At 47.8% G+C, this 15,981-nt stretch overlaps 1 protein-coding gene across 2 annotated transcripts in view; it reads right to left on the bottom strand.

The window, feature by feature from the left end:
• Positions 1–855: 855 nt before the first annotated feature.
• The window catches only part of GCDH (glutaryl-CoA dehydrogenase), a 57,551-nt gene continuing 42,425 nt past the window's right edge, over positions 856–15,981 (bottom strand). For both annotated transcript variants that reach the window (XM_082255608.1, XM_082255609.1), the window contains 5 exons: positions 14,589–14,805; positions 13,602–13,705; positions 5,308–5,433; positions 1,379–1,539; positions 856–1,259 (listed from right to left, as the gene is read on the bottom strand). In XM_082255608.1, the coding sequence (XP_082111734.1) occupies positions 1,186–1,259; positions 1,379–1,539; positions 5,308–5,433; positions 13,602–13,705; positions 14,589–14,805 (682 nt within the window). In that variant the 3' untranslated portion in view covers positions 856–1,185. The remainder of the gene's footprint in view (positions 1,260–1,378; positions 1,540–5,307; positions 5,434–13,601; positions 13,706–14,588; positions 14,806–15,981) is intronic.

Genomic DNA, 15,981 nt, shown 5'->3' with positions numbered 1-15,981 from the left:
GCCAATGAGGAGGGGAGTCCCAGGCAGCTGAGATACTCCTGCTACATTGCTGGATCGAGATGGGCTCAGGTAAGTATTAGGGGGGCTGCTGCTGCAAACAGAATATTTTTTTATCTTAATGCATAGATTGCATTAAGATAAAAAAAACTTTTGCCTTTACAATCCCTTTAACCGCTTGCCGACCGCCGCAAGTACATTTACTGCGGCGGTCAGCCCCGTACAGGTGCTGCCCATCAGTGCCACCCGTCAGTGTCCATCAGTGCCGCCTCTCAGTGCCCATCAGTGCTGCCTCTCAGTGCCCAGCAGTGCCACCTCTCAGTGCCCAGCAGTGCCACCTATCAGTGCTGCCTATCAGTGCTCATCAGTGCCACCTATCAGTGCGGCATATTAGTACCTCATCATCAGTGCCACCTCATCAGTGCCCATAAGTGCCACCTCATCAGTGCAGCCTATCAGTGCCCATCAGTGCCGCCTCATCAGCGCACATCAGTGAAGAAGGAGAAAAATTTATTTATTTTCAAAATTTACTCGCAGAAAATAAGAAAAACGTTTTTTTTTTTCAAAATATTCTGTATTTTTTCTTTTTTTTTGTAAGAAATAAAAAACCCAGAGGTGATTAAATACCACCAAAAGAAAGCTCTATTTGTGTGAAAAAAATGCTAAAAATTTCATATGGGTACAGTGTAGCATGACCGTGCAATTGTCATTCAAAGCGTGAGAGCGCTGAAAGCTGAAAATTGGCCTGGGCAGGAAGGGGGTAAAAGTGCCCAGTAGGCAAGTGGTTAAAATACTGCACACAATATACACACTAAGCTGCATCAAATGATCAGGGAGGTAAAAAACTTTTGCAATGCTGTTTTACAAAGCTTTTGTTTTATTTTGATGATACATCTTGAACATAAAGATATAACATTTTGATAGTTTTTACAGAGTTTTAATTTCTAGTTCAGTGACAACCGAAATCAACAAAAAGCAAGTAATATCAATTGTGTCTGCGTATCAGTAAAGAAGTTTTGGGATATAAACCGCATTATCAATTATGTAGTGTGGCAAAGTCCATTGGAAATCCTGCTGTACTTTGAATGTCTGTAGCTTTATTGACTATTGACGAGAGTTCTGGTTGGCAGCTTATAGTAATACATCCAGTAATTGTCTAAAAACATCAGACTGATAGTTTAGGATTCATTATTTGTTAACAGTAAAAGCCTGTAATCCTGTTATAGCTCGTCCCAGGATCAAGGCGTGGACGTCATGTGTACCTAGAAGGAGACATAATGTTCATATTAGGAACATTTATCCAAATAATATCAACAGGAAACTAGCATTTTCGAGGCTCAGCAGTGTTGAATAGGGGCAGCCATTCTGGTTTGCACTTTACCTTCATACGTATTCACAGCCTCCAGGTTCATAACATGTCTGATTATGTGGTACTCGTCACAAATCCCATTACCGCCAAGCATATCCCGAGCCTGACGAGCGATATCCAAGGCCTTTCCACACGAGTTCCTCTTCAGAAGAGAGATCATTTCCGGAGCGGCTCTGCACAGGTAGGGGTTAAAAACAGGCATTTATTATTATTCCACCCTATGACAGAGTGTCTCTTATCATTACGGGATTTATATAGCGCCAACAGGTGGATGGAGTGCTTTATAAAGTGGAATGAGACAGTACAGTTACAATGCAATTCAGTACAGGAGGAATCAGAGGGCCCTGCAGTGCCAGGACAAGGTCATCCGGTGCCCAGGGCGAACATGGCAGGCTGTGCCCCCACCACCACCTTTAGATAGGGCTAATAATGGTGTAAGGTTTGTTGCAGGCAGTAAGGAGGCGATACAACGGCTCCTTACCTCCTGTCAAATGCTCTCTGAAGAGCAATCTGAATGTTGGTTGCTTTTCAGAGACCAAAACACGTGTGAACAAGCCATTAATTATTTATTTTTTACAATTTTTTACATTATATGTATGAAAGCGGGCCTTTGGCCAGCTTGTATTTGTAGGAAGAGTCTGGGGGGTATATATTCCTCCTAATCCTCTGGTAGGCACACCGTTTTCTTTTTCTATTTTGAGACTCCTGTATAGTTAGAGTATGCCCTCTTTTAGGTATACTGACCAGCACGACTTTGGCACACCTCAGGTTGGGGTAGTTACGGATATCGCATTTCTAGTTGAAGACTCAGACTCCAAATATATATATATATATATATATTTATTTGGAGTCTGAGTCTTCATATATATATATATATATATATTTTTTTAACTGCCCTGTTGGGGGGCTTTGATGAAATATCAGGACTCCAAATAGACCCCAGACGATTCACTTTTGAGACACTATGCGCTTTGGTGCATGTGAAAATGCATGTGTTAGCAGATGAGTGGCGTGCCATTAACAATTAATGGCACTGTCGCTCATCTACGAACAGACAGCGTGTTTCTGTGTGTGTGTCAGGAAAGCCACAATTTTGTTGCTGACATGCAAAGGTGTGAGTAGCCTTTGTAGTGGACTCACAATGGTGCACTGTGTTTGGCCGCAGTGACAATTTCAAGGGGTATGAGTCCACCTCGATGTAGAATGGAGATATCCCTATATAAGGACCTCTGATGTGTTTCGGGAGGCACGCTCCCTTCCTCAGGGAAGAAAATGGAAGAAAAACTGACCAGTGTAAAAGGGGCCTTATAGTTTTTTTGTTTTCTGTCTGTGTCCTGTTGGGTGCCTTCACTTCCTGCCCTGGAAACAACAGAAACTGAGAAAAAAACCTTCCCAAAATAGGAGGGGGGGGGGGGGACTCTGGGAAGCCGTGTCTTTAACTGCTTGCTGATCGTATAACTTACATATACGACGGCAAGGCAGCTCTGCTGCGCAGGATCACGTACCTAGTACCTGAACTTCCAAGTCTGGGGTGTGCGTCGCAGGTGGCTCGCTCCCGCTGTGATTATACACAGCAGGAGCTGATCAGCGGGTATAGTGGACTTGATGTCCGCCGGCACCCACTGATTCTTTGATACAGAGGCAAAACTGGGGTCTGCCTATGTAAACAAGGCAGATTGCCGTTCTGTCAGTACAGAAGGCATGGTTTCTGTGTCTCTGCAAAGCAGGGGCACCAATCCATGCCTTCCCGTAGTACAAGCACCTTTGCCACAGTAGTAAAACACCAGCTAGGCACACAGTTAACCTTTTGATCGCCCCTGATGTTAACCCCTTCCTAGTCAGTGTCATTAGTACAATGACAGTGAATATTTTTAGCACTGATCACTGTATTCATGTCACTGGTCCCCAAAAAGTGCCAGTTAGTGTACGATTTGTCTGGTGCAATATTGCATTCCTGTTATAAGTCGCTGATTGCCACCATTACTAGTAAAATAAATAAATACAAATATCCCTCAGATTGTAGACACTGTAACTTTTGTGCAATCCAATCACTATACGCTTATTAGGATTTTTTTACCAAAAATATGTACCAGAATACATACTGGCCTAAATTTATGAAAAACATTTTTTTTTTAAATGTTTTTATTGAATGCGTTTTATCGCAGAAATTAAAAGTTATTGTTTTTTTTTTTTTTCAATATTGCCGGTCTTTTTCTGTTTATAGTGCAAAAAATAAAAAACGTAGAGGTGATCAAATACCACCAAATGAAAGCTCAATTTGTGGGGAAAAAAGGACATACATTTTTAGGAGTACAGCTTCGCAATTGTCAGTTAACCACTTCCGCACTGCTCACTAGAGCTCTACTGCAGCAAAGTGGCTCGATAACGTCTGGCGACGTAGACCTACGTCACCAGACATTCCCCTCTCTCGGCGGCACGCGCGCGCTGCTGGAGGCTCGCTCCCGCTGTATTCAGTCACAGCGGGAGTTGGGCCAGGGGAGGAGTGGCGGCGATCGCCGCTGCTCTTCCCCGATCGTCGGGGAATCAAGTGTGGAGATCCGCCCGCTTGTGTAAACACAAGCGGGCGGATCTCCTAAGTGACAGGCAGGGTCAGATTGCAGGGTTCAGCATAGCTCAACCTGCGATCTGTCCCTGTGTCACTCAGTCACCTCCCCCCACACACGTTAGTAAGCACCAGGCATACATTAACCCCTTGATCACCAATAAAAGTTAACCCCTTCCCTGCCAGTGTAATTTTTACAGTAACAGTGCATATTTATAGCACTGATTACTGTAGTAATGTCTCTGGTACCCCCCAAAAGTGTCAAAAATGTCAGTCAAGGGTCCGATCTGTCAGCCGCAATGTCGCAGTCCCGCAAAAAAAAAAAAAATCGCAGATCGCCGCCATTACTCGTTAAAAAAAAAACACCAAAAATGACAAAAATCTTTCCCTTAGTTAGTAAACGCAATAACTTTCGCACAAACCAATCAAAATATGCTTATTGCGATTTTTTTACCAAACATAGGAAGCAGAAAACAAATTGGCCTAAAATTTAAAAAAATTTTGATTTTTACATTTTTTGGGGGGGGAATTTCATATAAAAAAATGTGAAAAATATTGTTATTTTTTCAAAATTTATGCTCTTTTTTTGTTTATAGCGCAAAAAGTAAAAATCGCACAGGTGATCAAATACCACCAAAAGAAAGCTCTGTTTGTGGGAAAAAAAGGACGTAAATTTCGTTTGGGTACGGTGTCGCACGACCGCGCAATTGTTAGTTAAATTCGCACAGTGCCGAATCGCAAAAAGTGGCCCAGACGTAAGACAGCAAAATCCTCCGGTGGTAAAGTGGTTATTAAAGTAACAAAGTGCTGTATCGCAAATAATGGCCTGGTCATGAAGGGGGGTAAATATGGAGGTCAATTGGTTAAACGTTTGTCAACAGAATGCATTTCTAAGTTGAAAGATTTCCTCTCACAACTCAAAATTTTAGGATTTCACATTACTTAGTCTTGCTATCACCAAAAAAAACAAAAAAAAAAACAGAGGATAACCTTCACCACTAAAAAAAACAAAAAAAAAAAAAAACGCAGCATGCCTATTCGTTCTTAGAATCAGTGGTGGCTCAACAATGGAGCAGCACAGTAAGAGCCTGGCTCTTCCTATTTACTTTGGCCCATAGAAGCAGGTAAATGATTCTGTGGCAAGACCACTACTCTGACATGAGCCTTGCAGTTGATGTCATGAAGAATAAAATTTCACTAAGGAACTGAAAGACTTAGAATTAAAGAAATGGCTTGGAGAAGCTACAAAATGTCTTCAACATTCTGCTGAATCCAGCAGAATGTGACTAATTACTACTAAGTATACCATGACCTGGATAAATAAGAACCTTCAGAGACATTTTACTAGGGAGCTAATCCAGTGGTGACTGTAGCATACTTGTCCTCGTCTTTCAGTCTCCCCAGCTGTAGGCAGGCCTGCAGACCGATGGTGATCTCTGTCAGCATATCTGCCAGCTTCTTCTGAATGAGCTGGTTCCTGGCAAGCGGTACACCAAACTGAATTCTGTATGAAGAACAAAGAATTAGCCTTGGATCTCAAAACTAGATCACCTACTTAATGAATGGCTTATAAATAGGGTTCATGCAGACCTCCCATTATGGTCACATAGATGATATCCAATTTTAGCTAAATACACTAGATTATCAAAAGGTCCATAAAGACATAAAGGAGTGAGTTTGGGGTGGAGGAACTTGACTGGCCTGCACAGTCCTGACCTCAACCCGATAGAACACCCTTGGGCTGAATTAGAGAGATTGCAAGCCAGGCACTCCCATAGACACACTCCTAAACCTTGTGGACAGCTTTCCCAGAATAGTTGAAGCTGGTATAAGGGTGGGCCAACCAATATTCAACCCTACAGACTAAGACTGGGATGCCATAAAAGTTCATGTGCGTGTAACGGCAGGCGTCTCAATACTTTTGACAATATAATGTATATTTACAGTTCATATCAGCCTTGCTCGTGTCAATGCCTGGGCCATGCCTCAGGTCTATAAAAGCTGCCATAGTTGAATAGCCTTGATTTGCACAGGGGAAAAAAAATTCAGGATTCCCTTTAGCCTCTGACAGACAAGATTAGCCAGGGCTGGGTTGGCGAAAGATCACTGAGCATTATATGACAAACTGACCCAGAAACCTGAGCTGGCTAAGCAGCTCAGGATAGAGGTTCCTTGAGATGAACAGGTCAGCAATAAAGCATGATTATACTGCCGTTTCTTTTTTTATATGGGACCCCAGGAGCTTTAAAAAGGAAGTAAACCCTCCTCCGACATTTTTACCTATAGGTAAGCCTATGATAAGGCTTACCTATAGGTACTGTAAATCTCTCCTAAACATGCACCGTTTAGGAGATATTTACCTTACATGCAGCCAGTGACGTCACTGGCGCATGCACTCTAAAGGAACGGCCGCTCGTGCCGTTCCTTCAGAGCTCCGTGCTGTGACCGTCGGCTCCCGTGCGCGTGCGCGAGAGTGACGTCACCGCGGCTCCGTCCAATCAGATGGCCGGATGCCGCGATCCCGGGAAGACGGGCGACTGGACATGTCGCCCGTCATAGAGGTAAGCGGACGGCACGGCGGGGGGCTCGTTCTAAGGTAAGTGTTTCATAATGAGCTAGTATGCGATGCATACTAGCTCATTATGTGTTTCTCTTGCAGGTTGCAAAAAGAGAAAAACATTTTTTTGGGGGTTTACAACCTCTTTAAGCCATAATGTGGCAGTATGCACAGTTATGGCAGGCGTACCTCATGAACAATGCCTTCCAGCACTGGGCTGTCAGGGCTCTTGCTATCCATGGGCACTTCCATCTTCTCCTGGTCTTCTTACTGGGTTCTGTCTGTTCTGCCACTTGGATGGGCAGGCCACGATAACGTCACTCCTACACATGGGAGTCCCATCATCACGGCACAGAGGGTTGCCATAAATGTACGCTGAGCTGCGCATGCACGGCTCAATGCACATTACCGCCAACATGCAGGGAGCAGCATTTCTATCAGAAGAGACCAATGAGGTTTCTTCTGTCATAAAAACCCCACCTATCAGTGCTTTTATTTCAATTCCACTTGCAGTATGGAATATAAGATGTGAGACTGAATTTGGGTGAAACTCACATTTGACACAAATGTCTACAGATCAAAATGGATCAAGTTTTTCAGTAAGGGACTGTTTCTGACTACAAACTAAACCCAATACAAATAATAGAACACATAATAGAACACTCAGTGGGGGTCTGTGGGGGCTTCTTATGCCATGTGGGTAACAACAGTTTGCCATGAACTTGTACAAGTCTTTTATTTCCTTCAATGCAATTCAGGTTCGGGAAAAGCTTCGAATTTAAATTTGCCAATATGGGTGGAACCAAATTTCCACTACATACCATGTAAACGGTTTCACATATTTCACAGCTGGCAAGTTCAATACACTTCAACCTACCTCAAGGCGGCATTGAGGGGTGAACAGGGTGCAAAGAAAAACGGAATTTTTGTAAAATCTTACCTGTAAAATTCCTTTCTCTGAGTCCTCCGACAGTCGCCGCCTCTTCATATTCGTCACATATGGGGTATTAGACTTTGCTCCGAAGGAGTAGCTAGGCAACAGAATATGTTAACAATAAAGCTTTTAACATATCCCACCCTCAAGGGGTGGTCCCCTCAGTCAATACCCTCCTACTTCCTGCAACCATATCTCAGTTTTAGTGGAATAGCAGTAGAGTATACAATCAAACCCCAAAAGAGGGGCGGGGGCGGCGACTGTCGGAGGACTCAGAGAAAGGAATTTTACAGGTAAGATTTTACAAAAATTCCGTTTTCTCTTACGTCCTCCGACAGTCGCCGCCTCTTCATATTCGTCACATATGGGGACGTCCCAAAGCAGTGCAAACATGAGGGGTGGGAAACGCATCCGCGCCGAAAGGCAACGCAGTCTCCGCATCAAAGAAGGAACCTTACCAAAGGTAGGAAACCAGCTGGGCAACAGCAAAAAAACAAGTGCTCAACAGGAGCAACAACCCAGGAAAAGACAAAAAACCAGGGGATACAAAACTTATCCCAACAGCCAGGAGTCCCCAACAAGGGACCCTAGGGAACAGCCGCACTAAGAACCTTGCGGCCAAAGGAAGCATCCCCCGATGCCTGAACATCTACTTTGTAGAATTTTGTGAAAGTGTGCACGGTCGACCAAGTCGCCGCCTTACACACCTGGGCTACAGAAGCCCCATGACGACAGGCCCAAGACGTACTCAGAGATCTAGTAGAGTGCGCCTTCACAGGCACAGGGGGAACCTTCCCCTGCAAAGCATAGGCCTGTTCAATGGTCTGCCTGATCCATTTGGCGATGGTAGAGGCCGAAGCCGCCATGCCCTTCCGAGGACCCTCTGGAAGAACAAACAAGGAGTCCGTCTTTCGAAAAGACTCAGTCGATTTAAGGTTAACCCTAATCGCCCGAACAACATCCAGAGAGTGCAATCTCACCTCCTTTGGATGTTTAGGCTTCGTGCACAACGAAGGCAAGACAATATCCTCATTAAGATGGAATTCCGAAACTCGTTTCGGAAGAAAAGAAGGATTAGGTCGCAAGACCACCTTATCCAAATGAATAACCAGGTACGGAGACTTGCAGGACAAAGCCGCCAGCTCCGACACTCTGCGAGCCGAAGTGATCGCCACCAAAAAGGCGACCTTTTTGGACAACATAGACAACGAGATCTCCCTGATCTGTTCAAAAGGAGCACGTTGTAACACAGATAGAACGAGATTCAAGTCCCAAGGGGGCAGAGGATGCCGCCTCGGGGGAACCAGATGCCGCACACCCTGAACAAAGGTGCCAACCAATGGGTTGGAAGCCACGGGACGTTGAAACAGAACGGCCAGAGCAGACACCTGACCCTTTATCGTAGCCAGCGCCAAACGCTGATCAACACCCGTTTGAAGGAAAGACAGCACACGGGACACCGAGTACGTGCGGGGTGAAAACCCCCTGGACTCACACCAGGCAAAATAGGCCTTCCAAGTACGGTAATAAACCTTCCCCGAGGAAGACTTCCTCGCGTCGATTAAAGTATGAACGACCTCCGGAGAGAGACCCCTCTCCTTCAGGACCTCGGTCTCAACAGCCAGGCCGTCAAAGCCAGCGACTGTAAAGCAGGATGGTATATCGGTCCTTGAGACAGTAGATCGTCTCGAAGAGGCAGACGCCCCGTGGCGACCGCCAGATTCACGAGGTCTGCGTACCAGGACCGGCGAGGCCAGTCCGGTGCCACAAGAATCACCGTGTTGCGTTCCGAATGTAACCTGCGAAGGAACCTGGACAGCAACTGAATCGGTGGAAACGCGTACATCAGCCTGTACTGGGGCCACTAACGCGTCCGACGCGTCTGCCCGAGGGTCGCGCGTCCTTGCCACGAACCTCATCACCTTGTTGTTGAGACGAGACGCGAACAGGTCCACATCTGGAAGACCCCACTTCGCGCACAACATCTGGAAGACAGCCGGATGGAGAGACCATTCCCCCTGATCCAGGGTCTGGCGACTCAGATAGTCCGCCTGCCAGTTCTCCACACCCGGAATGTGAACCGCCGTTATCGCCGGGACATGAGTCTCGGCCCAAGACAGAATGTCGGCCACTTCTCGAGCCGCTCGGGCACTCCTGGTGCCCCCTTGGTGGTTGATGTAGGCCACCGCCGTGGCATTGTCCGTCTGCACCCGAACCGGGCAACCCTGCAGCCGGTCCGTCCAGCGATGAAGACAGAGACTTATCGCACGCAATTCCAGAATGTTGATCGGAAGGGAAGACTCCCCCTCCGACCAAGTCCCCTGAGCGGACAGAACGCCCAGAACACCACCCCAGCCCGACAGGCTGGCATCCGTGGTGATCACCGTCCACGAGATCGGACGAAACGACTTGCCCCCGGACACCAACGGGGACTGGAGCCACCACAGAAGGTTTTCCCTGGTGCGAAGACTCAACGAGATTTGAAGATCCAGAGATTGAGGTCGCCCGTCCCACCTGGACAGGATCTCCGCTTGGAGACCCCGCGTGTGAAACTGGGCGAAAGGAATCGCCTCGAAGGCCGAGACCATCAATCCCAGACATCTCATACACGTCCGCAGAGACGAGTTCGGAACGTCCCTGAGGGACCTGACTTCCTCCCGGAGAGTCCTGAGTTTGTCTTCTGGCAGGAAGACCTTCGCCTGCACCGAGTCCAGTATCATTCCCAGATAGGGGAGACGAACCGACGGACTCAGTGTCGACTTTGGAAAATTTATCGTCCAACCAAACTCCTGCAGAGTTTGCATCGTGACAGACAGGTCCTCCTCCAGACCCTGGCTGGTCGCAGACCGAACCAGAATGTCGTCCAGATACCCCAGGACAGAGACGCCCTGGGCCCTCAATAATGCCAGAACCGGTGCAAGCACCTTGGTGAAGACCCGCGGAGCCGAGGCGAGACCAAAAGGCAACGCCACGAACTGGTAGTGATCCCCCGCAATGGCAAATCGAAGGTACCTCTGATGACCCTCGAATATGGGGATGTGAAGGTACGCATCCTTCAAATCGATGGAGGCCATGAATTCCCCCGGAACCAGGGCAGCCACCACCGACCGCAGGGATTCCATGCGGAACTTGCGAACCCGCACAGAGCGGTTCAGAGCCTTCAAGTCCAGAATCGGACGAACCTTGCCCTCCTTTCTGGGCACGGTGAACAGATTGGAATAAAACCCCCGAAACCTGTCCCGATGAGGCACCGGAACCACCACTCCCTGAGCCCTCAGGTCCCGCACCGCCAGGTGCAGGTCCCGCAAGCGCTCTGGAGACAGCTGAAGATTTGAGGGAAAAAATCTGCTCTCCGGCCGAGAGAGAAACTCGATCTTGTAACCAGATCGAACGATTTCCAGAACCCATCTGTCCCGCACACGGGCCAACCAGGGCTGAAGAAAACCGAGCAAGCGTCCCCCCACCCCAAAACTGGGTGAGGGCGCCCCTTCAGGCCGAACTGTTATGGGCTGCAGGTCCGGATTGGCCGGACTTCTGTTTACCAGACCAGGGCTTCTTCTGAGAGCCTTGACCTTTGAACGGTTTGCCCTTGTAGTGCGGCCGAAAGGCACGAAACGACCCCTGAGGGGGCCGAAAATTAGCATGCTTCTTCCCAGAAGCCCCCTTAGCCTTGGGGAAATGGAGCAAGAGAGTGCTCTTACCCCCGGTGATCCCCTTAATCAACACATCCAGGGACTCCCCAAAAAGGCGAGACCCATCATAAGGCAGATTGGCTAAGGTCTTACGTGAAGATTGGTCCACCGACCAACATTTTAACCAAACCAGGCGACGAGACAACACCGCCACGCTGTGCACACGTGCAGCCAACGGAATCAGGTCCAGGTCCGCATCACACAGATACATGACACCCTGGTGGATCTGATCCACCATATCCAGGGTCGCCGGCGAGGCCGAATCGGCCACCAGGACGCGCCTAAGCATCTGCGTCCAACTTGCGATCGCCTGGGCCGCCATGAGAGAAGCAAACAGAGCCTTAAGCATAGAACCCGTAACAGAATAAGTATGACGGGCAAGAGACTCCAGTCTCCTATCCGTGGCATCACGGAAAACAGGGGAACCCTCTGCAGGAATCGCAGTGGCTTTGTTCAAAACCGCAATTGCATGATCCACTGGTGGAGGCACACACCACCTTTCATCAGTGGCAGGCGAAAAAGGATAACGCAGCTTGAATTTACTTGGTACCGCAAAAGGTTTGCGCAGATTGCGCCATTGATCCTTAACAGCGCGCTGAAAATCAGCATTGCAGGGAAAAACCTGCGGCGTCCTGCGTTTCCTCTGCGTCCCATAAGCCGCCAAGGCAGCGGGGGGACACACTTCGTCCTGCAAACGCAGCGTTTGCTTAATGGAAGCAATCAACTCATCCATGATTGCAAGCTCTTCAGGCGAGCCAGGGGGAGAATTATCAACCCCCTCAACTTCAGCCTCCACCTCAGACCCCACTAGATCAAGAGAGGAGCGGGACCCCGATAAGGAGGCCCCCGCCATAACAGCCCCATCACCTTCACCCTCAGAATCAGAGGAAAGAGCAACTCTGGGCCTTTTAGTAGATTGAGCAGCCACCAGCATTTGCACCTGAGCAGCAAGGCCAGCCACAATAGTGGCTAAATCCCCCCCTGGGGGGGGAAACAGCGGTCCCCTGGCTTTCCACCAATACTGTAGGAAATTTGCCCTCCTGAGAATCCATTGCCCCTGTAATGCCAGACAACCAAGGGTTAACTGCCCCTTTTAAGCAAGCGCGGCAAGCGCAGCCCACCGCACCACACTCAAGCACAATGAGACCCCCACAGGGAATATGCAAACTGAACACAGGCAATGGATAGCAAGAACAGAAGGATAAAACCTGAGGAGACCCTCGCCGCTGCTGCTGCCTCGATCGGTGTTCCTGGAAAGAGGAAGTGATGCTGCCAGGGCGCTCTATGTAAGCCTATGGAGGCTACAAGAAAATGGCCGCCATGCATGTAAACCATGCGGCCGGAGCGAGTGTAGGCAAAATGGCGTCGTTTGGCGCCGAAATCGCCGCTCCACAGTGCATTAAAACACACATTACATTCCAATATCAGAATACATGTCAGATCGCCGCAGCGATCGCTGTATATGCCCAAACATGCCAAAAAAACATGCCCCACAGCACACAGCTTCTCACACTGACCAGACTGACACACACAGTGTCATACAGCTCCCCCCCCCCTTGCAGCCCACAGCATGCAGCCGAGAGATAGGGAGACAAGCAGTGTGAATAGAGGCAGGTTACACAGTCCCAGACTGACACCCCCCCAGACAGACAGGTCCCCACATAGATACACTTACCTCACATGGCGTGGGGGACCCGCACAGGCGAACAAGCCGCTGCACATGAGGCAGGGAGAGTCGCATTCAAGACGCACACAAGGGGGGTTAAGAAACCGCACAGCGTCCAGTGAGGTAGCCACCTCACCAATCATCCCTGCACCGAACAGGGATGGGTCGTTCACTGTGCCAGGAGCGTTACCTGGCTGAACGCTCGATGGCAGACTGGGAAGCCACTGACCCACGACCTGCGACCAGGGGGATCAGCCCGAGACCCAGTCCGCATGATCCTCTTCATCCGAAGAACTAACTAACGCTGACAAAATAACAGCTAAGTAAAGGTAGAGAGAAAAAACTCAAACAAAATTTTAAAAAGAAGAAAGAGTCTGGGACAGAAAGTCCCAGCACAGAGAGAGCCAGCCACTCCTGACAAGCTAGACATTAAAACTGAGATATGGTTGCAGGAAGTAGGAGGGTATTGACTGAGGGGACCACCCCTTGAGGGTGGGATATGTTAAAAGCTTTATTGTTAACATATTCTGTTGCCTAGCTACTCCTTCGGAGCAAAGTCTAATACCCCATATGTGACGAATATGAAGAGGCGGCGACTGTCGGAGGACGTAAGAGAAAATGGGATTAATAAAGCTAGCGGTTAGCCTGGTTGATATGTGTAGATTAACATAGGTCTCTACCCATAGTGTGACTAAGCCCCAAATGGCTCTGTTTTCTAGCAGGAAAAAAGAAAAGCCTTCACCCACATCACTGAACAGCTTGCCCCTTGCATCTTGGAGATACCTGACATGGGGAGATGGCATAGGGTACCCACAATACACACCTGTCCAGCGTGTACTGTCTGGCTGTATGGAAACAGAACTCCGCAGCACCCAGAGCACCCCAAGCTATTCCATACCGGGCGTTATTTAGACACCCAAATGGCCCCTGCAACAAAAACACAGTTATACAATGTATATATTATATAAAATCAGAGTTACTGGAAGGGTTATTTGGAATATTTGCAAACACGTGGAAGCTTATGCACTGTGACCTTAACACTTTGAAGCCACCACCGACAGTTGGTTAAATTTAGCTTCCCTTTGCTCTTCTGTCGCTTTGGGAAACAAAGTAATTACATGATATGGGGAAGCATGAAACTGGCTGCTTTTCCTCCCAGGTGACGTCACTGAAGGCCCACTTTAGAGCGGGCGCTCATAGCTGCACGTACCCAATTTCCTTTCTCCTGCTATCCAATTTGCTCACTCGAGTAAGGAAAGGAAGCCCAGTGTAAGCTGCAAGTCAATCCTAGTCAGAGCTGACATGGGACTACAGATTTTTTCCCCACCATGTGACAGCTGAGGCCAAAGCGCTGTCACATGGTGGGGAGCAAATCTTTAGTCCCATGGCAGCTCCGACTAGGATTGACTTGCAGCTTACACTGGGCTTCCTTTCCTTACTCGAGTGAGCAAATTGGATAGCAGGAGAAAGGAAATTGGGTATGTGCAGCTATGAGCGCCCGCTCTAAAGTGGGCCTTCAGTGACGTCACCTGGGAGGAGAAGTAGCGAGTCTCATGCTTCCCCATATCATGTATATTACTTCGAAATTGGGTATGTGTAGCTATGAGTGCCCGCTCTAAAGTGGGCCTTCAGTGACGTCACCTGGGAGGAGAAGTAGCGAGTCTCATACTTCCCCATATCAGGTATATTACTTCAAAATTGGGTATGTGTAACTATGAGCGCCCGCTCTAAAGTGAACCAGTTGCATGACCCTTCTGTGCACTTCAAAACAAATATTAGGAATAATATATATGTATATGAATATTCTTACCCCCATCCCAGACACATTGGGAAGAAGGTTTTCCTCTGGTATTTCCACATCATCCATCAGAATCATACCAGTGGCAGAAGCTCTCAGAGAAAACTTCCCCTCAATTTTGGGGGTGGACAGACCCTTTGTTCCCCTTTCTATTAAGAAGCCGCGAACTCTGCCATCTTCACACACTGCCCACACCACACACAGGTCTGCAATGGGGGAATTAGTGATCCTACAAAACAAGAAGCATTATAATAAATCTAAACACAGCTTAGAGAACTAAGTGACGTATAGCTGATTATACACATTGCAATCTGATTGTACAATCACCTTTAGACCTACCCACAACTAAAGCCTGAACATAGACGGATCCAAATTTGGTGGGTTCACCAGGAACTGGACAAATTTCAAACCATCTATGGGCAGTCTGGTGGTACGGGAGTTAATCTATTGATTAAAATAATACTAAAGTCTCTTTTTTTTTTTTTTTAGTTAAAAAGAACAAACAAAAAAAAAAAAATACCTGCCTGCTCTGTGCAGATCCTCATTTTCTCCAGTCCCTCTTCGGTGCTCCTGGCCCCTCCCTCCTGCCGAGTGCCCCCACAGCAAGCAGCTTGCTATGGGGGCACTCGAGCTGAGCCACAGCTCCCTGTGTGCATTCAGACACAGAGCCGCGACCCACCCCTACCCCCTTTATCTCCTCATTGGCTGACAGACTTTGATTAACAGCATAAGAAGCCAATGCCGTCATGCTGCTGTCTCAGCCAATGAAGAGGGGAGTCCCAGGCAGCCGAGACACTCCTACAACATTGCTGGATCTAGATGGACCTCAGGTAAGTATAAGTGAGGACTGAGGGGGCTACAGCACACAGGTTTTCATCTTCATGCATAGAATGCAGAACCATCTGTACCAACAGTAGATTAAGTAGTTTGAGTCCCCAAGTATAAAAAAATTAATTATGAATTAAATGAAAATGAATTTAAAAGTTAGGAGATCACTGGATTTCTCGCAGATTAACCGGTAATCTTGTGTACTTGCAACATTTTTAAAATCTGGATACTGGTTTCAGAGGTGAACTGGATTTTTTTTTTTGCCCTGACTTTAAGCCCTTGTTCACATTGAACGAGGTTATGAAATTGTGTGACTTCATCTAAACTCAATTTCAAAGACGGATTTTAGTCCGACTTCAGGGGCAACTTGAAAGACATCTGTGCCGGTTCATGCACAGATGTCCATTGACGTCACCCCTGAGGTCACCAAAAGTAGTGCAGGAAATACTTTTGGATATTGGTGTGGCGTCGCATCGATTGGGACGGTGCCATTGACGGCAATAGGCTGCGATTTGACTTGTCAAACAGCATGTCAAATTGCACCGATGTGAACAGGGGCTCAAGGACATCTGTGTTA

This window comes from Pelophylax lessonae (assembly GCF_965119305.1).
Source record: "Pelophylax lessonae genome assembly, chromosome: 4".
In the NCBI taxonomy this organism is placed as follows: domain Eukaryota; kingdom Metazoa; phylum Chordata; class Amphibia; order Anura; family Ranidae; genus Pelophylax; species Pelophylax lessonae.
This window is presented reverse-complemented; position numbering and strand designations above follow the sequence as displayed.